Source organism: Apteryx mantelli, chromosome 4 (assembly GCF_036417845.1).
Source record: "Apteryx mantelli isolate bAptMan1 chromosome 4, bAptMan1.hap1, whole genome shotgun sequence".
Classification (NCBI taxonomy): domain Eukaryota; kingdom Metazoa; phylum Chordata; class Aves; order Apterygiformes; family Apterygidae; genus Apteryx; species Apteryx mantelli.
In genome coordinates, this window is record NC_089981.1 from 21919900 (window position 1) to 21939810 (window position 19911).

At 47.0% G+C, this 19911-nt stretch overlaps 1 protein-coding gene across 1 annotated transcript in view; it reads left to right on the forward strand.

The window, feature by feature from the left end:
• Positions 1 to 1216: 1216 nt before the first annotated feature.
• The window catches only part of CRACR2B (calcium release activated channel regulator 2B), a 49189-nt gene continuing 30494 nt past the window's right edge, over positions 1217 to 19911 (forward strand). Inside the window, exons 1-2 of the mRNA XM_013949362.2 lie at positions 1217 to 1280; positions 1402 to 1444. Of these exons, the coding sequence (XP_013804816.2) occupies positions 1217 to 1280; positions 1402 to 1444 (107 nt within the window). The remainder of the gene's footprint in view (positions 1281 to 1401; positions 1445 to 19911) is intronic.

The window sequence follows — 19911 nt, forward strand, 5'->3', positions numbered from 1 at the left end:
CACTTAGACCCCTCTCCTCTTCCTCCTTCCCCTTGCCGCTACCGGTGGGACATTGCTCTGTTTCCAGTCTGCACGCAGCTCCACTAGGACAGTTTTGAATTAACAGCATCCGTCTTACTGTATGGATCCACACCAGCCTTTCTGTAAAGGGAGGGGAAACCTGCAATTCCAAACAGGAGATGAGAAACATAACTTTGGAGCACACGCCACCTTCTTCTGGGGTCTCCTCTTGCTCTGGAAAATGACATCTAAAGCAGATCTTCCCGAGCTCAGTGTTCCCTGGGATCCTGAGAAGACCCTTAAGCGCATGGGACGTGTGGAGCGCTGTGGAAATTACTGATGTCAGAGCAGCGACTAGACCAGCAATAGTGTATGCAAGTGATGTATTTACACGGCAATGTCATTTAGTAGTTCTCATAGTCACTTTGACAGTTCAGTATTAAATTGTTGATGCTTTTTTTTCCTCCTATTTCTCTTTTTCTGATATTTCGCTGAAGAAAATGTAACTATTTATTTTGGCAGAAATGTATCTTCTAATAAAAACTTTCTCAATATACTTACCTGGCTGTGGTAGGTTGCTCGCCTTGCCATTTAAAGGTTTATTAAATATATATATTTTTGAGCGCACTGTACTGTGTGGGTTTGTTTTGCTGGGCCCCGTCCCCTTCACTGAAATTCAGATACCTTCGTGGCAAATGCTGTGTCAGGAGGTGGAAAAATGGAAGACTTCCCTCAACCCGAAATGCGGCTGCGGGGCCGGGCTGCAGGCTCCGGCCTCCTTTTACCTTTGCGGGTTATTTTTTTTTGGGGGGGGGGGGGGGGAAGGGGGGAGTGTTTTCGCTTATCCCGCTCGCCCCGCCGCGGCGGCCCGGCCCGTTTCCGGGTGGCGCCGCCTCCGCCGCGGCTGCAGGTGCCGCCGCGCCGCTCCGCTCCCCGGCGCCGCTGCAGGTAAGCGGGGCCCCGGCGCGGCGCGGCCGCCTCTCTGCGGCGCCCCCCCCCGCCATCTCGTGCGGCCGCTGGTGACCGTTGGCGGCCGAGGCGGCCGTTGCCGCATGGCGCCCCCCGCCGCGCCGCCGCCCTTACCTCCGCCTCGGAGCCCCCGGGCCGCCGCGGGGAGGCGGCGGGAGGTGCCGGCGGCTTCGCGCCGCCGCCGCGTCTCCCCTCCGCCCGCGGTTCTTCCCCCCGTAAGTCCGCAGCGGATCGGGAGAGGTGAACGATGAAGCCGGCGAGGCCGGAGGCGGCAGCCGGGCGCAGGCACGTCGGAGACGGGTCGGCAGGAGGCCAGAGGCGCCGGGGAGAGGGGCGGACCCGCGCCGCGGTAGCGCTCCCCTCTGCGGCTGCTGCGCGGGCTTTCTGACACCGCGCTGCTCGGCCTGACTGGCTCTGGCTGTTTCTTCGCAGGAACCAGCCGCCTTTGCTACGTGCTTGTCCAGAAGCCGGCAAGGTAGCGTGTGGGGAGCGGGGAGCCGAGGGCTTGCTGCGCGCCGCGAACGTCTTGGCTGGCTCCGAGTTATCCAGCCGCCTCCTCCCCAGCTGTCGGTAGTCTCCTAATGGAAGACGGATACGGATTCACATTCCTGTGCAAACCTTCTTCCCTGCCAAGTGCCGCGCCGTGTGAGCAGCACAGCCCTGCCTATGTCCGTGGGGACGGGGAACGTCCTGCGCGGCCGTGGGCGTGGGAGTTTCGGTCCCTCGCGCCTGCTGCCCTCCTCTGCTGCTCTGCTTTGAGCTGAGGAGTTTGCAGTCCCGGAGTTTCCATCTTGCATGCAAGTGGCTGACCTGAATGGGTATTTCTCCTTTACTTTTTCCCCTCTTTTTTTTTTTCCCCCCCCAGTATCCTCTGTTTGGGGAATGTTCTTCCTTGCCAAGATCCAGGTGCAGACAGTATCGGGCACGTGGGAGCAACCTTGGTGACTCTTACACAATAATGATGCAATGGGTCTCTATGGTAGCTGGACTAGCGCCACTTCTCCTTCTCTTTTGAAGGAGAAGATGCCGGAGCCCTACCTCTCCTAAGGGAAAGCCTTGCCTTTGAACTGCGGAGTCTTTCTCTTTAACATGCTCCTGGGATGACTTTGGTGAACTTGTGTATTTAACCTCGGATCCTTCCTGTAGCACTTCCTGAGAGTAGCAAGGGGAAAAAGAGGCCCGTGATTGCCAGCCTCGGATACTGAAAAACAGCCACGCTCAGGAATAGCCTGAGGAGACATGATAATCCACACAGGGTTTCCTTGTTTAAACGTGACCCCTTGAATCCTTGGCTATTCTGATGGAGATGTTGGGAAGGTGGCTGTTGTGCATAAAGGGACTCTTGGAAAACCTGTAATCTCTAGCCTTAATTCCCCAAATTTCAGGAAGAATTCCAATCTTTTTTTTTCATATTTTAGAGCTATATTTAATGCTATAAATTATGTATATATGTAAGAATATACATATATTCTTAAATATGTACACATCTCCTGACAACTAAGGAAATTGCTATACTAGATGAAACTGATAATCAGTCTAGTCTGTTCTTTAACTGGTCAATTCAGGTGGTCCAGAGGATGAACTGAGAAACTGCAATGGCCTGGAGTGGAAAAATCCTCCCCTTGCCAGGGCATCCGCCTAAATCCTGCACTGAGACAGATGTGAGGCCTGAGGTATAGTTTTGGGATCCATCATAAGATGGTATAAGATCTGTCTGAAACTGCCTTTCTGTGCAAACGATTTTATTACGAATCTCCAGTGTATCTTTATTCTCTTGGCCTCTCTGCTGACGGTGGCAAGCTAAGTTGGGTAGTGTAAACTGTCCATATGAAAAGTCTGCTTGGCTGTTTTGTCCCTCTCAAATGGGAAGATTTCTCCCCTCGCCCCCGATTTGATGCTTATAATAAATCCAGACTCTGTCATCTAGTGCTATAAAGATTTTCTTGTAAATGACAGCTCCATGTGCAGCTGTCTTTAGCAGCAGACAGACAGTTCTGGTGTCTGCTGTTACTCGTGACTTTGCCAGGCAGCCTCAGAGAATGAATTAATGGGATAAGGTCAATTGACAGTAATATGAATCATATGGGCACAGCTGCCAGCTTGATGTTCTTCATGGTCAGAGAGCTTTGCAAATATTGATCCTCATGGATAGTAAACTAGGTCTGGTTTCCATAATATAGCCCATGTGTTATTCACTGTCTAAATCTTTTTGCTTTGGTAAGGCTGCTTTGGGGACTGAATCCTCCCACCTCTCTTCACCCACTTGCAGAAGCTCATCTTGGAGTTAAAGGAAGTGACAGAAAACTTCAGCTACAGTAATTCTGCCTTCTCCCACTGAACAGAGCAGCATCTTCCCTGTTCCTGCCAGACACCTTTGCTTGCTGTCTATGTAAAGACTGAGGTGGAAATTTTTGTTTTACTTCGAACATCTGAATCCTGAATGATCCATTCTGTTGTAGCATCAGAAGAGCAGTGTTAAAAAAAAATTAGTAAGGCTTTCTGTCCTTTGATTGTCACTGCGTATCCTTTGAGGTAGGGCGTTGCCCGGCAGGTTGAAATGGAGATACTGCTGCTCAGTGATGTTCTGATTACCTCTCTTAATATCTTCGAAGCAAGGTTTTCTTTTCCCCACCTTGCATCCTAAAGCTTTAATTTGCTGGCTGCTGCCAAGAGGGATTTCCCTATGCATGTACCTAACTGCACATTTTGCTAAGTAAACCTGACCTCTGCAGCTGCACAAGGCTCCCTGAAGTGATTTGCTGCAAATTCCCTGTGTGCTTCTGCTGTGGTAGGAAGCACTGTGTGCTTTTCTCAGGCCATATGTTCAAAAAGTTTGCCAGCCCTAAGCATTTAAAAATCATCAGCTGGACTTCAAAGAAATGTGTCATGGGATGACTGAAGTGTTTTTTGAAGTTTTCCTTGATTTGTTTTCTCATGCTGAGCTTTCTTTACTATTTCCGATTTCTGCATGTCTGTATAGGCTGGCAGGAACACTACAGTCTCAGTATTTAACTTGACAGCAGGACCTGGGGCTTGGAGGAGAATAACAAATATTGTGAGTTTGGGGAGGAAATGATGCCAAGCCCCACGTTAATAGCTGTTGTGGGTTGTGCATAGGTTATGATCCTGCGACCTTTCAAACGAAGTCCTGAGCTATGCTGGGCTTTCCTATGCTTTATTCAGGTTGGGAGAACATGCTCTGCAATCCCTGTGGGCTTTTTCACTGAGTGTTTCTCTCTTATTGTGTGTCACACAGCACTAAAACAGAGGAAAGTGTTGTCTTGTGCTCTTAGAGACTGTGACTTTAATCACAGGTTTGTTTTAGAGGAAGTGGGGCATGGTACATGGCTCTGGCATGGTGCAGTGCTCTCAGCTGATTGGTATAATGGGGTGGGGGGAAAAACTGTCAAGTAATAAAAGTTTGCAGGGGAAGAGTCTTGTATCATCCCTTCTTTTTATCTAGTCAGACTGTAGTTGTGATAATGGACCATGAAGTGTGTGATTCCAGTTAATTTAGCAGAGATGTCGTCTGAAGGAGGAGCTGTTGTCCCTGCTTCTGTAGTTTTAATCTCTGTGTTGGCACAAGACTTCATATAACTTTCCTGCGCTAGCTAACAGCCCTGTCCCCATGAAGGGGACTGTCTAGTTCAGAAGGATGTTTAAGGATTACATAAAACCACAAGTCCCACAGGAGCTAAGTCAGTCCAGCTCCTGGAAAAGAAGGGGTTAAACACAGCCTGCAGACTCTCCTGCTGCCTGTAAACCCTGAATACCCAGAGTGAGTTTGGCTGGGGAAGGGGGGGGACGAGTGAGGAGAGGTGCGGATGCTTGGAGGTACATCTAACATGTAATAACAGTTAGAAGAAAACTTGCTTGTGGCCCTCAGTGTCATGGTAGCTGAATACCTTTCCCATTTTATTCTGCAAAACTTCTCTGAATAAGGTAGTTTTTTTATCTGCCTTGGTTCTCCCTCTGTAAAATGAGGAAAAGGAGACTAAGCTTGTCTCCAGCTGAGAATTTAAGCTGTAGGTGACCCGTAGGCTGACAGCATGACAGATGTGGAAATCTCCACTCCGGACAAATGGTCTGGCTCCCTGTAACATAACATCAGCTAGCCTGTGCCTTATCTATTGGCAACGGCCAGTGTGACTGTACAGTGTCTAGAGAAAGTGAGCTGTACGACTGTGCCAGCAGTAGCTGAGGTGGTGAGATGAGCTGCGTAAATACTTCTGAGCCTTGTTCCTTCTGTGACTCTTGCTCGTGGGCCAAAGGCTTTCAGGTGGGACAGGTCGGCGAGCAGAGCCTGCAGGCCTGCCTGCCTTCCTCTTGTCACTGAAATCGAAGCTTTGGCCGTTGGCCTTTATCCAGCCGCCCTCCTAGGAGACACAGCAGTTCTGAGCTTTGCCCAAGAATTAAGACAAGCGTCATGGTTTAGATAAGATAAAGCCCGACTGGATCCTTGTCAGCCTTGGCAGGTATGGCGCGATGCCGCTGGGCTTTGTGCAGCGGTGAGGAGTAGCCAGGCCTTGCAGCTGCTCCTGCGGCGAGGCCTGCACATCTCTCCTTGCAAAGCCTCTTTAAAACACAGGCACTTGATGCTGGAGCCCAAAGGGGAAGGTAGGTGGGGCGGTGGGGGCTGTGCCCAGCAGGATGGCGACAGCCCGGGCCTGAGGGGTGAAGGAGCAGGCAAGCAGCAGCCACCCAGTACCGCTGCCAGCAGAAGGGCTTCTGCTGCACGCACCTGGGTCTGTTTTCTGCCACAGGCTCTGGAGCTGCTGCAGCTCCACGAGGTGCAGCACTAGTGAGCTTGGTGTCCTCTGAGCTGGGCTGCGCAGATAACCTGGTGTCTAACGAGGCTGAGGGCCTCTTCAGCAGCAGCACTGGCCGAGCCTCTCTCTTAGCTATCTGCTTTCTGAAGGTGATCTGTTGTCCTGAACTCTGCCCTTCTGGCTCATCTCATGGGGCCTGGGGAAAGGATTCAGATTTATTGGAGGAGAGAAGGACGCACGCAGACACCCCACAAACACACATACATTTCTCCCACTGCACAGTTTGCTCCGGGGCTTGAGAACTGCCTTCCATCCTCCTCACCCTCTTTGCCTCTTACAGGAATTTGCAAGACCTCTGCTCTACCCTCCCTTCCACCCAAACTGGCATTTAGACTCGTAGCATTGTCTCTAGAGCAGAAGAGAAACCCTCTCCGATACAGATGCACAAAAGCTTTGATTAAATGTTTCCTCTGGCGCAAAAAGTCTTTTGCTTCCCATGCAAATCTGGTTGCTCAGTCTAAGCTGCTAAATGCAAATGGATCACTTGTCGTCATTCTCTCTGGGAAGAGTGACCTGCGCTTTATGTAAAGCGAAGGTAAGATCTCGGCAGCTACGTGAGCACAGCAGCGCATGGATTTGTGCTGGAGAGAAGTCAGCATGGCTGTTTCATTCACGGTGATCTCATAAATAGTTCTTGCCAGCTTAGCTTTGGTGTATCGTTATTAGCTCCCTGTTCATTTTAATACAAAGCAGTTCATAAACCAGCTTAAGTCTAATGTAAAGCATTGTGTTCAAGTACATAATGCCATCCTTTTGTGAGGTACTTAAGAGGATTGTTCTCCCATATTACCCCTCTCTAATCTCTTTGTCTTGAAGGGAGGATCCATAGGGAAGGAAATGAACAAGCCTGTCTTAGAATATTTACTCAGTCCTGCCTTCAACAAAATTTCCTGAGCTTCAGGCACTGTTATAGCTTCCAGACGATTAATGTCTGTTTGTACACATCATTCGCTTCCTACATCACCTCCAAACACAGGGAGAGAGAAGTTGCATTCAAAAAATGCTACTTCTGGAGTATGGAGAGAACAGTGTTGGAAGAACATGAGCTCAGCTAATAAATATTGCGGTTCACTGACATTAATATGAAAGAAGTGTGCAGTGTCTATATTCAAATTGAAAAAACATATATATGTATGAACACGTCACATTTCTTTTAAGTATGCCTTCAGATTTTTTTTTATCCCCTTTCACCTTTCTGTGGTGATGCTGCTTGTACCTGGTCTCTCAAACTTGTGAGGTGAGGTATTAGACAGGGGGGATATTTCAAGCTGTTGGTATCAAAGAAATTAGTGTTTAAAGAAATGGATTGACATTTATTAGCTATGAATGTGTGATGGGTTGGTTGTTTTCCCCCCTCTCTTCTTACCACCTCCCCGCTGCATCCAAGTGCAGAATCACTGTAGACTGTGATTTGGTGACTCAACCTGTTCTGACGCCTGGTTCCTTTTCCTCTATTCAGGCTGGGCAAATAAAATGAAAGTGTTCAGTCTGTAATCATGCTTGAGAGCCCTTGCTCTTGCCCTAAGTGTGGGAAGGCTATAATGATGCTTAGCTTGGCTCAGTCCAATTCTATCTGAAAATCCACTTCTCTGAACAATAAACTTGGGGGGGGCAGTGCCTTGACTAAATCAAAAACCTTTTTGGCACCGGTGGATAAAGCCTTTTTCTTTTCAACATGTACCACTAAATACACAGGATGTGCAATATGGTTGAATTAGCATCACTATGGGAACCATAACTTCTGTATTTCCTGACCTTTATCCATGTAATGCTAAGGCTTCATTAATATGTGGCTCCAAAATGCTTTTTTTCCCCCTCTTTTTGTTTATTAAGCTTTTTGTTCTGGTCAGTACTAAGAGGATCTTTATAAAGGGCTCCAGGAGGAGATTAGAGACAGGCTGTGAGGTGCAGAAGAGCAGTTTGTTCCCCTTTTTGTGCTGTTTTAGAAATTCCAGCTGAGATGAGAAGCGCAAGCTGAGACCGCAGTTCAGTGTTAAGCATCACCTCTGCCACAACAGTAAACAAAACGGTGAGTAAACTCTCCTGATCGTTTGCCAGAGGCGGGTAACGCAGACGATCTGTTTTTTCACCTTGGCTGCATTGCTAGAGCCTGCCCCAAAGCATGTGTGGTCCTGGGGCTTGCACAAAGCTGAGCCAGTGTCGTGAGGAGAAGAGAGGAGAGGCGAAGCTCCCAGGCAGGGAGGCGCAGGGCTGCCCTCCCGCACTGTCGAGCCCTCCTCGGTGGCCTGGGCCAGCGCGTTGCAGGGCCATGCGGCAGTCTGGGTTGTGAAGCTGAGGTATTAACGTGCTTTAATGATTGCTAACGTAGGGCCTTTGCTCCTCCTAGTTTTGCTGCCTCACCTTTGGGAGCACAAGGAGGCGTTCTGGTCCAGTCACCCTGCTGCCCTCCTATAATGAAAATGTTTGGGAAGGGGATTTTGTGGCAGCATTTCCCCTTTTAGTTCTGTCCTCCATGCTTTCCTCCTGCATTAACAATGAACTCCCTGAAAGAGGCCCGGGTAAAGCTAGTGTCCAACTGTATTAAAGGCAAGTGTGGCAGTTTGTGGTAGTCTTCATGTGCCTCCATTTTTGAGTCTGGGTTGTGAAATGATCATCTTAAAAAGTATGGGAGGAGGGACGTGCCTTTACCTTTGCTTTCCGCAAATCCCGTTTTCGCTTGCCTCTGGGAGGATGGGGCTATGTGTAACTCCCCCGCTTATATAATTTGTGGATTGATGAAGTCTCTGCTATTCAGAAACCAACTGGAGTCTTCTCAGCAGGAAATGTTCAGAAGAGTGGTTTCTTTTGTGCTCTGCAGAGGCTGGGCCTGCCCACTCACCACTCGTACACCAAGGCTTGTTTGCTGGGCAAATATTATCCTTGAGGGCTGATGCAAAGAGGCATTTGGGGTGGGAGGGAGCAAAGGGGATGAAACCATGCCAAATGATGAAAAGTTGGCCTGCCAGCATCTGCGTGCTCTTTTTTCCTTTGTCATCCTCTGAGAAGTCCTCAGGCCTCACTAATGGGAGCTGACGCGGCTGAGGCGCCAGCTGGAGGCCTTGAAGCTGCTGTTGAGTGACAAACCCACACCCCCATTCAGCATCTCAAACTGGCAGAGGGCAGGGAAAGGCTCGTTTCCTTTTTGGTGGTACTGTGGGATGAAGGGGTACTTTGGTTAGTGATAGCATAGGGTAGCCTCTATGGCTGTTTTAATGGGAGTCTTGGGCACATGCTGTAATAGCACAGGCTATTTTACTGTGCTTTGGAGGGATGTTCCTTGCACTTCAATGTTCTGTTTTACCGTTCCTTTTTTCTAAGCTCTATATACTTCTCTTCGTAAAACAGGTGAACAACCAGCTATGGAAAAGTGGAATCAAACTTGAGGCAGGATTCACAGGGCAGTTTGCAGTCCTGCCCTTGTTAAGCCTGGATGGGAGGTAGGCACCAAGCTACTTGCCCTCCCCGAGAAATTCTAGCTGTGTGTGTAAGTTTAGCATGATATAAAGGATCGTCTGCTTTCTTACCATTTCTTGCCATCTTGTCTGAGGCAGCTCAGACACAAGCCCTTCTCCTTCACACCAACTGTACATGAGATAAATAGGATTATGAAGAATTTACCTGAGGAACGTATTTGCAGGATTTCATGTACTTCTTTCTGAATCAACTGCCACTAGCCTCTGCTGGAAGGGGGATGAGATGCGTAGGAAGCATTGCAAACCACACCTCCTGGTGTGGACCTGCTCTGATCCTCTATTTACAGTGGCGGTGTTATTTCTTCACTGGATTTTGGTGTGGAATACTGCCGGTTCCAGGGAAGGGGGACGAAACCATCCTGCTTCCCGAGGTATTTGGGGAGAGCTGGACCTGTAGAGAGAAGAAATGATGTTGTGAGGTAGGGGAAAGGGGAGTGCAGAAAGTGTCTCTTGTGGGCAGGGAATTGAGTAGAAGGGAGACTGAACGGGTTTGCAAGCTGCTGTGTCTTGGCAGAGTTTCTGCCTAGGAACTTTCTGTTCTGACTTCCTGCTTTTGCTTTAAAGAAGCAGTGTAGAAACAGGACAAAAATTTACTGAGTGGAGTGGCACTGTATACTGTTATGGAAAATGGTGGTTATTTCCATTCTTTATCTGTTGATTTAGAAGAACTGGAGATGCTTAATTAACAGATGGTTAATTCTTCAGTTTGAATTGCCCAAGATCTTTGCAAATGTTGAACTGAAAATGCTTGCTCCTAGTTTTGATATGGTTCTGCAGGTTGCTTAACTAACTAGTGGATCTCTGGTTTGGGAATTGCTGGTTTACAGTAATCACTGCAATGGCAGTATTTTCAAAAGTAAAGAAAATGCTTTCTTACAATATGTGAGATTGAGTTGTTTTCTTATGAAATGAAGGTCTTGAGCTGGTTGGATTAAAGACTAAGGATATTTTGCTGCATGCTTTGTGAAAACTCAGAAGTTTTCTTTGAAAATATTTGTCAGAAAAAATTCCACTCTCTCTCCCAAGCACACCTATTTCTCTTCCTTCCCCCCATCCCCATTTTCTCTAATCCTATGTCAGTGTTGCTACTGGGAGCTTCTGGCTCTGTGACAGATTTTGTCAGAGAGGGGATATTTCCTCCCCAGTAATTTCGCTTTACCCAAAACAGTTGTGGCAGTTGAACAGAGGTAGCTGAGCAAATATGCTTTGTAGATAGCATCTGCTCCTGGGCTGCTTTTGGGTTCACTTCTAGTGTTGTTCCTTGCCTTGATCTCTCCTCGCACTAAGCTGCGCCTTGCGTGCAGGGAACATGTGCCGTTCACTTCCACAGGTTACTCTGCTCCAGGGAGGAGAGGTTCAGGGCATGTGGCTACTTAAAACATTCTTTGTTTTTCTGTCTTGCAAAAAATTTGTGGCTTTTAATATTTTGTTGTGTTGTGTCTTGAATGAGAAAGGGAAAGGATATTTCTGATATCTTGCATAAGATCCTGGGGTTCTTGGACATTCAAACTAGCGTCTGTCTTTTCTTTAGGGGGAGGAAGTGGGAGTTTTGACTCCCTGGACCCAGGACCTCACCTGTGACCCTCTCAGTGGTCAGACAGCTGAGAAATGTCTGTACTCAGGAAATGGATTTAATCCTTTTCCAGTGCACAGATTAATCTGGCGTTTCAGGAAAAGTGTTTTGCATAGCACAGCCAGCACCTCCTTAGTTCACAGAGAGAGGGGAAGCTTTACATTTATACCCACTGTTATCAGGGTGGATCCTCAGCTGCGGGGTAACTGAATGTCATGCACCTGTGTACATGGCCGGCTTCATATCTGCGAGGCAGAGAAAGGGTTAATTGTCTTCTGGGAAGTTGGCTTTGCCCAGCTGCCTCAGCTGTGTTTGTTGTTTTAATAGCATTTGCAGAAAGGTCAAACTGTCCATGGGTCCCATACATTGCTTGTGGGTGAAACTGGTATAGCACCAGCCACAGAGGGGCTTCTCCAGGGAGCTGTGTTGTCTGGAAATCCTCTCCCTACTCATTCCTGCTCATTAATCTTTGCAAACAGTTTTTGCCCTCTATGTCCATCTTGCAGATGCCGAGTAGCAAGGGAGAGGTTCTCTTCCTGGTCCTGTCTCAAACACACAGCCCAGAAGAGACTGTGGTGCTGAGATCGCTGTGCCCAGTTCTCAGGAGACTGGAGGTGAATTTGCTGGGATGAGGGAAGCATGGCTGAACTCCATGCATCCCCCTGCACCTCCAGCCCTCTGTATAAGGCCGGGTCAAGGGCTGCAGAGAGCTTGCTGGCTCAGCTGGAGAAGAAATCACTGTCTGTCAGATGTATGAAATACTCAGTGTGAGTGCGGTGCCTGTGAACAGCTTTACCAAAAAGCGGGGTTTCCCCCTTAGAAAGGGGACTTAAAGGTCTGATGTTCTGGTGTGATATTTTAACACTGTGTGTGTGACGGGGGAACTGTTTGAGGAAAAACATGAGGCTATGAACTTTTGTTCGTATAAGGTTAATTTCAAGATCAAGGATCTCGATCAACAAAGATGAAGGCTCTTTTCTTCCCTTCCATGAGCTTAGACTTGGGGTAGCCCAGAAACAGCACTGTGACCACTGCGTACCAGTGCACCTGGGATGGGATTGACAGGGTTTTTAGGCTTTGTGCAAAGAGGACACTGAAGTGACTGAGGAAGCCTTGCAGCTGGCCAGGAGGAGCTTGTCCTGAGCTCAGGGGAGCGGTGGTTGTTAGGAATTTAATGAGGAAGTGACAGAGCAGGATTGGGGGCCAGCTAGAGGCAGCGGTCAACGTCTTTCTCATTCGGCATCCCAAAGCTGGGTGGCAGATGGATCATGAAGGGCCTCCTTCACAAAGTGAACCCCAGTTACTTGCATCTTTAATGGCAGAGATGAGAACTAGTAAAAGGATGCCTAGAGAGGGTGACTGACTTAGTGAGCTTGCAGCAACATTTTGGACAAATAACAGCAGGGCAGGAGGATTCCTGCTGAAGTCAGAGAAGGTGTGTGGATGTCATAGGTGGAAGAGAAATTCAGGAAAAGCTTTGTTCTGGCGTTTCACAGGCACAGCTGGCATTGGAGGACTTAGAGGGAGGTCTGAGTTGAGTATGGCACCTGAGTTATTGGTCTGGTGGAAGGGATAGTTGTGGGGAGCAGACTGACCTTTTTCTGTTAGTATCCTGAGTCCAGTTCATGTGACTGTCCTTTTTGAAGATGCAGAAAATTCTGTGGACCTTTTGGCAAAAAACTCCACATTTTATGACTGTGGTTCCTGCTGATGAGAAAGCAGCCTCTATTCATACTGGAGAATGGCCAGGCTGAAGCACAGCATTGGGTCTCCGACAGTAGCTAGTAGCAGATGCTCTCTTCTTGTATTCTTCCCAAGGTAAATGCATAACAACGCTTCTCTAGTATACTTTTCTGGCTATTTGTGGCTTAGAGATTATATGAGCCAAAAAGAGGCACTTTGTGTTTAGTAGCCCTTTATAGACGAACTCAGTGAAGGAAAAATCAGTCACTTCTCCACCCCCTGGATGCCTGTGACACCCACAGTATCCTCTGTCAGGGGGTTCCACACTCCAGTGACACGTGAAGAAGTGCTTCCTTGTGTTCAATGTGCAACTGCCGCCTCCCAGTTTCATATGACATTCCTGAATTCTTTTCTTTAAAGAAGACAGTAACTTGGAACAATTGTTTACTATCTCTGCCATTTGAGAATTAGCTACATGCAGAACTTGAGAGCAATTTAAAGCTTCGTGTACCCATTAGAAACTTTTACCCACTTAATATTTATTTTGCCTAATTTTTTGGGGGGGAGGAGCCCTTGAAGTCCTTCAAAGACACTAACAGAGTGTGTTTAGCTTTACACCAGCACAGGAATGAGGGGTGCCTCCCTCTGGTGTGAGTTTTCTCTGCAGGACCCTGAGTATGGCTGAGCAGTGATGATAGGTTCCTGAGGGCAGAGAACGAGCCTGGTGCACCAATGCTTCTGGTGCTGCTAGGATGTGAAAGGAATCGCAACGACGACAGTTCTGCTGACGTGTCCTTGCTGAGCTGCGGCGGCCAAGGTAGTGCTCGTCATGTGTTGAGTTTTCCTGGATGACATTTTAGCTGTTCGATAATTAGTGGCACAAGCCCAGGAGAACTGCACTGACTTCTGGTTGTCGTCCCTGTTGTGACCTGCTCTGCACACAAGCACTCCCTTTGCTCAAAGGGCAGGTAAGGCAGCAGCACTTGGAGGAAATCCCCGGGAACGCTCAGTTAAACAAGCCGAGGAAATGCCCTGGATTTTCATTTCCAGTAACGACTGTTGCAAGAGCTTTGAATGTGACAGCTTAGGTCTGAAGGAAGCTCGTCTTCCTTATGGGACGTTCCTGGCTGCCACACCAGCTCACGGAGGAGGGGAGGAGAGAGAGGGGATCTCCTTTCCTGGATTCCCTGTGCTTGGTTTTTAATTTGAATCATAGCATTCCAGAGCTGTCTCATCTTAAGTGCTAAGCCCTCTGTCTTCTTGCCTCCTTTTTTCCGTATGTGGGTGGCAAAAAAAGTTTGTTTGCCTCTTTCCTGCCTTACCAGTAGGTATCACCGAGAGAACAGAGCACTTTACAGTAGAGTAGACATGCTTGGTGTAAAGCCAGTGTAATCCACCTACTTGCTGCTGTACTTAAAGCAGCGTCAACCTCCAACTTCACAGCACTATTAACAGTGTTCAGCTAATGGGAATAAAGGTTATTTAATCTTTTTGCAGTTAAAATTTCCTGTCTTTCTCAGTTAAGGTTCTTGAGCCGATTGCCTCTGTGTTGCTAAATCACATATTTACGGTAGAACATTAACAGCAGTGATATCAGCAGGAAATTTGATGCTGCTCATAGCCTTTTCTACTTGCCTAAGTGAATGGTATTTACTTACTCCTGGCTAATCGTGTCCTTTGTGGATGTACAGCATGATCTCCAATCTGTGGAAGTACAATGGAATTATTCCTCTTGCAGCCAAAAGACATAATAGTGCTGGGTTTTGTTTCGCTGCCATTGTGATATATGAGTTGAGGTCTTGTGTTGTATGTATGAGATGTTGCAATGTTCTCTTCTGTCTCTTTAAAAACAAACAAAAAATGTTCTGGGAAACCTGTAAGCCTTTAGAAAACAAAAGAACTTGTAGAAATGAGTCCTTTTTTAAACTAGCTGTTGCTATGTGTCATGTCTTATTGCAGGTATGTTCTTTATTTTCTGAAAAATCAGCTGTGCACTAGTTATATTGACAGATCCTAGATCATTAGCTGTATATGGAAAAAATGTGGTTTGGGTTTTGTTTTTAGTTGCTGAGAGTTAACTTTTGGTCCAAATATTGTTAGAGGAAAAAATCTCATGCTTTCCCTCTCCTCTCCCCAAGAAAAACAACCTAATAAAGCCAAAACCCTGATTAGTAAGAGTGCTTCCAGAACAAACATGCACCCTCAGTGTTTGCAATGCCAATACTGTGACACTGTGCTAGTGTGCAAGAACTGCAAAGTGTCGTTGGCTCTGTTGATAGGCAGAGCAGAGGAACGGTGTGGAGGTGTGATGGAGACAAAGTATTTGTGAAGATTTCCAGGGGAAAAAGTATTGTTCTGGTATGCTCTGGGTACCTGTCTGTATTAAAGACTTATTACACTAATGATTCTCATCAGGTGTTGGTGCTTCCTGTTGTGTTGTTGGATCAGAAAGCTCAGAAAGCATCGGTGAGTGCAGTTTAACAGTGTCACTTGTTCTAATGTCTTGAAATTAAAAAAAAGAATTGCTACCGGTCTCCTACCACTTGCAGATAGGGGCATAGAGTCTGCATCAAACTGAAGCTTTTTCATGGCAGGTTTTTTTCTGACAGATGGAGAAGTTGGCATGCCAAGTCATAAAGAAGAGGTCCTCTTTGCTGAACTTCAGTGAGGGAACCAGTGAATTGCAGCAGAGGGCCTTTTTTAAGATGCAGTCTATTCTGAATGACAGAGCCCTTTCCATATTTCTGGGATATACCTCTTTATCTTAGTGGCACATCCCATAATGTAGTCACCCATAAATATTGCAGCATGGGTTAGCTCAGAGCTATCAAGCTGGGCTAATCTCCTGCTGAGTAAACAACACAAAGTTTCCTGGATTCGTTCCTATTTCCTTAAAGGGATACAATCAAGTGCAGGCAATTAAAAGAGAGAGAGAGAGGGAGGGAGAGAAGTGTAGCTCTAGGTATTACACCTGATTTCAGGCTGTCTACCCAGGGTGTGTGGGGTTTTTTTTCGTTTTCTTTGAAGAAAAACCGCTCACAAAACAATTGATGTTTTTCTAATTTTTCAATGTATTTCTTTTCCTGTGGTTCCCTTTGGGAAGGGAGAACCCAACAACCACCCACACAGATTCCAAACAATGGAAACAAATTTCCTATAGAAGGGAAAGAGCAAAATTAATTTTGTACAAAGTATATTGAGAAATAACTTTTCCTTCTGCTCTCCTCCCAGCCTTTCCAGACACTGTGGCAGAGCCTTTTGAAACCATTTCCACCAAACGGGTGTGCAGTTCCTTTGAGCAGCTTTTGGAAATTCAGGCTGGGTGGAAGCAAGTTCCACACAGGGATCAGTGTGGCTCTTTGGCAAGACCTCTCCTCTACGTTCACCTGGTCAGAGAGACTTGTATGGCTGTAGTTTTGTCAACACATTCAGAATATGTGCTTTTTGCATGCAACAAAGATTTTACATATGTGTGCTTGATCACTGTATCTCAAACTACTATAAAGTCTGACAGCCAAATCACCTGTACATGGGACTGTGTCCTATGAGGGGTACTGTTTTTATAGTAATTATTTGCTTCCAAAGTGTCAGGAGAGAAAGGGAGGCAGAATAAACAATACAAGTGACATACATTTTTATGGGTCCTTATACCATTTTATATCAACTTTTATCACCCTTTTCTTTAAAACCTACTTGTTACTCCACTGCTCCTGGATAATGTGCCAATTTCATGAGCAAGCAACACACACTTTGTACCCTGCCACATCTCAGAGAGCTTCTGCTCTGTATTTGTGGTTTGCAGAAGCAACTGTCTTGTACTACAGGGATACCTTACCTCGGCCCTTCATCTCCCCCTCTTTGTGTTACATCCCCCAATGCAGGGGATCAAACCTGGCTCATTTGATGTTTGCTTCAGAGAAGCCTGGCATGACCAGTGCACACCTAAACTTGCCGGTGAAGGATGAAGCTGAATTCCTTAATTGTTCTTGTATAAGCCTACGTTTCCTGCTGGGTGGCCTCCTTCCTATATAGGCCTGATCCTGCAAAGTTGTTGGGTGTGCTTTGCTTGAAGAATGGGTGGTCCTAGCTTGTGGCACGTTATTTCCTTGGGCATCTTGCTGTGTCCAAAGAGTGGCTTTCTGCAACAAATGGATCTGTTGATGTGTTACAGGCTTCCTTTAAAGTTGCAAGACTTGTTTTATGCATGAGGAAGAGAAAGGAAAGGGTGTGTGTTCTTCTGATCTATTGAATGAGTGGCTTAACTATTTAGCTTTAGTGTGGGTTTTTTAATTTCTAATTATACTGTCTCAGGCAGAGATAGAGCAGGATCTCTTTTGGGAAACTTCTCAGCAAGTATCTAAGCACTCAGTTTTGTGGTACACCTTAGGTACCTATTATGTTACCTATAAGGATTCTTCTTTAAAATTCTCTTCCACCACCATGTCACCAAAAACTCATAGTACAGGAAGACGAAAACCCGCATTTCTGGGTCCTAAGCATGGGACTTGCTCTGTAATCCTGGATAAGCCACTTAGCAAGTTGTGCTTAGTTTTTCCTCTTTCAGTAACTGTTGATTCATTGTATTGCATCCTCGCAGGACTGCTGGAATGCTGTGTGAGCCCTGCTGGTGACTGAGGTCATCTGAGGACCGACTGGAAAACTTGGCTGTACTCCCCTCTTTCCTTTCCTCCTTGTCATCAGGCTGCAAAAGGGCACCAATGTGGTCATGTGCACACGGTGGTGATGGTAACATAGATAAGGGCTCAACTGTAGATAGCATTTTAACCATCAGTTTTCTTTGCCTCTTTAACATTGATTACTACTATAACACCAAGCTTTCCAAAGCAATAAGTAGAGTACCATAACTCAATAACACTAGCTTGAAAGAAATTATCTCCCTTTCTGGGAACAGCACCTTGGGTTCAGTCTTCTGTTTGTTGAGATTTGCAGTGCATTCAGATTCTTCATTCAAGTTGTTTTAAAGCTATGAAACTTTAAAACTATTTTGCTGCTTGAGTTTCTCATGTAATTATCTGTCTCCAGGAACTGAGTCTTAAAATAAAATGCCAGCTGTCACAAGCATCAGAATCCAATTGGAGGAACTGATGATGCTATAAGCATAGGCAGGTGACATGACTTACCCAGGGCCATATGGCAAGCTGAGTCAGAATTAGAATTCAGGTCTTGTGATTCCCCAACGAGTGCCTTGCCCATAGGATCCAGCTGACTTTCTGGCATAGCTTTGCACAAGACAAACTACACATTTATGTCTCAGGTGGTTAAAATATGCATGTATATAATGCTGGTCTGAGTTACCTCTGTGTGGAAATGCAAGGTGGCAATGTTGGCCACCTTTACTGATAGCTGAGTTTCCAGTTGTACGCTTTGTCTGAGATGACATGTGTTTGCTTTCTGCACCTTGTCTGCCTGGAAGTTTTATTGTAGGTGCAGATGAATTTTTGCTTGTTGGGTCCCAGCATGTACCATGACAGGAGATGCTTGATGTAATCCCACTGGTCCTGAAGACTGGCCCTCTCTCAGGCTCTGTATCAGGCCATTCATCTGTCTCCCTGACCTTGCCAAGGCCACAAATGTTGCCAGCATCCCTCAGGGAGATTCCTGTCAGGAAGTAGCAGGAGCTGCCTGTTCTGCAAGGGAAGGGGAGCTGGGAGCCGAGGGTGATGGCAAAGCAGGCAGGGCAGTGCCCTTGCTGACAAGCACGCAGGCCCACAGGACCTGAGCAAGAAGAGCAGAGCAGGTCCAGTGACGGTAACCAAAAGTCCAGTGATCCAGTCCATAGAGACCAGGCAGATCTGAGGTCAAACCAGAAAATCAGTTCAGCAAGTCAGGAGGAGTAAGGTTCAAGGCATAGCTACAGCATAACTAAGGGAAGTGCCTGAGCTTAAATGCAGCTCCCGAGCTGACGGGCAGTGGATGCATGAGTGGAGGCCCCTGCACAGGCAGCCAAACCCTTAGGATGAGGGAGGAAGGAGCTGCAGAAGAACTTTACCCAGAGAGGTGGTTACAGGCTGGTCAGGATGATCGGAGCCTCTTGGTGCACTCGGGTCCCTGACATGTCCATATTCCTGGTAGGTCTGCCAGTCCCTGGGAGAGGAGCTGTGTCCCTCTGCCACAATTCCCATGTGTGAAGGTGGCAGGAAACACTTGTTTGACCTGACGCTGGGACACTGTCTCTTGTGGAGCAGATGCAGTTCAAACTGTGTAGCAGGCACACAGAAAACTGGAATAATCCTGTGAAACTTTGTCAACACCCTCTGGTTCTAGCAGACAGCTGGTTTCTATCAGCAGCTCTTGATCCCATCACAGGGCTCATGTGAACAGTAAATATTTTTACTCAAATTCAAAGAGACTGGACAAGTGTTTTGGAAGCTAAATCTGTTCAGGAAAGAACCACATGGCACTTCTGGCCCAAAAATTTCCCAGAGCGGAAAATGGTAGAGGCTGGCAGAGTTCTTCAGGGAAGTCTTTTCTGTGCTTGCCCTGCTGTTGCTCTTCCCTCAGCTGCCGTTCATGGCCACCTCCACAGTGGCGAGATGCTGGGCTACACAAACTTTGCTGTGACCCATTAGGGATATTCTTACAATGGAAATCAATAGCCCAAGGTATAGAGATTGTCCTGACACCAGCCTGGGTGTGGAAATTAATGTTTAACTGGTATTGTCTCAAAGACTATCTTGTCTTGTCAGGTGAGATCTGGAAAAATGAATCCTGGCAGGTCTTGTGTTGTGAAGCTTCTATAGCAACCTGGGGGGTTGTCACTGCGAGATGGTGTGCTCTGACTTGGCTTATGTCCCACCATGGGAGCAGGTTTGGCTGACCAGAAACATTAGTGCTTGTACCTGTCTTCTCTGCCTCCTCCACCTATGTCAGGCAAGTGTGGCTATCACGAAGCTGATCCTTCTCCCTCAGGTGGCTCTGCTGGCCTCTCTCTTGGGAACCGGTCCTCAGGCCCTCTAGTCTCATGAACTCATCCTCTTCTGAGGTTGTCATTTGGTTATGTACTTTATCTTGCTAATAAAACTGCTTCCCCCGCTCTTTGCAGTGACAGTTTTTACCTGGAGAAGGTCTGATAGCCCTTGTTAAATTGGGTTCTGCTTCGTCCTTCATCCTCATTTATACCATGCCTTGCAAATACCATGCCCTTACAAATGGGGATGCAGAAGAACTTCTCTGTCAAAGTCCTCTGGGAGAGAAGTCCATCTGAAAGCTGCACTGTATCTTGCTAACTGGGCTCTCTTATTTGCAGCTTTATTCCTCTGCAAGGTCATCCTGCCTTTGAGAGAGCCACATCTGGCTTCAAGCTGCTTGAAGCAGCCTGAACAAGAGATGCTGGATGTTGAATTAATGGGCTTGGTCTTTTATG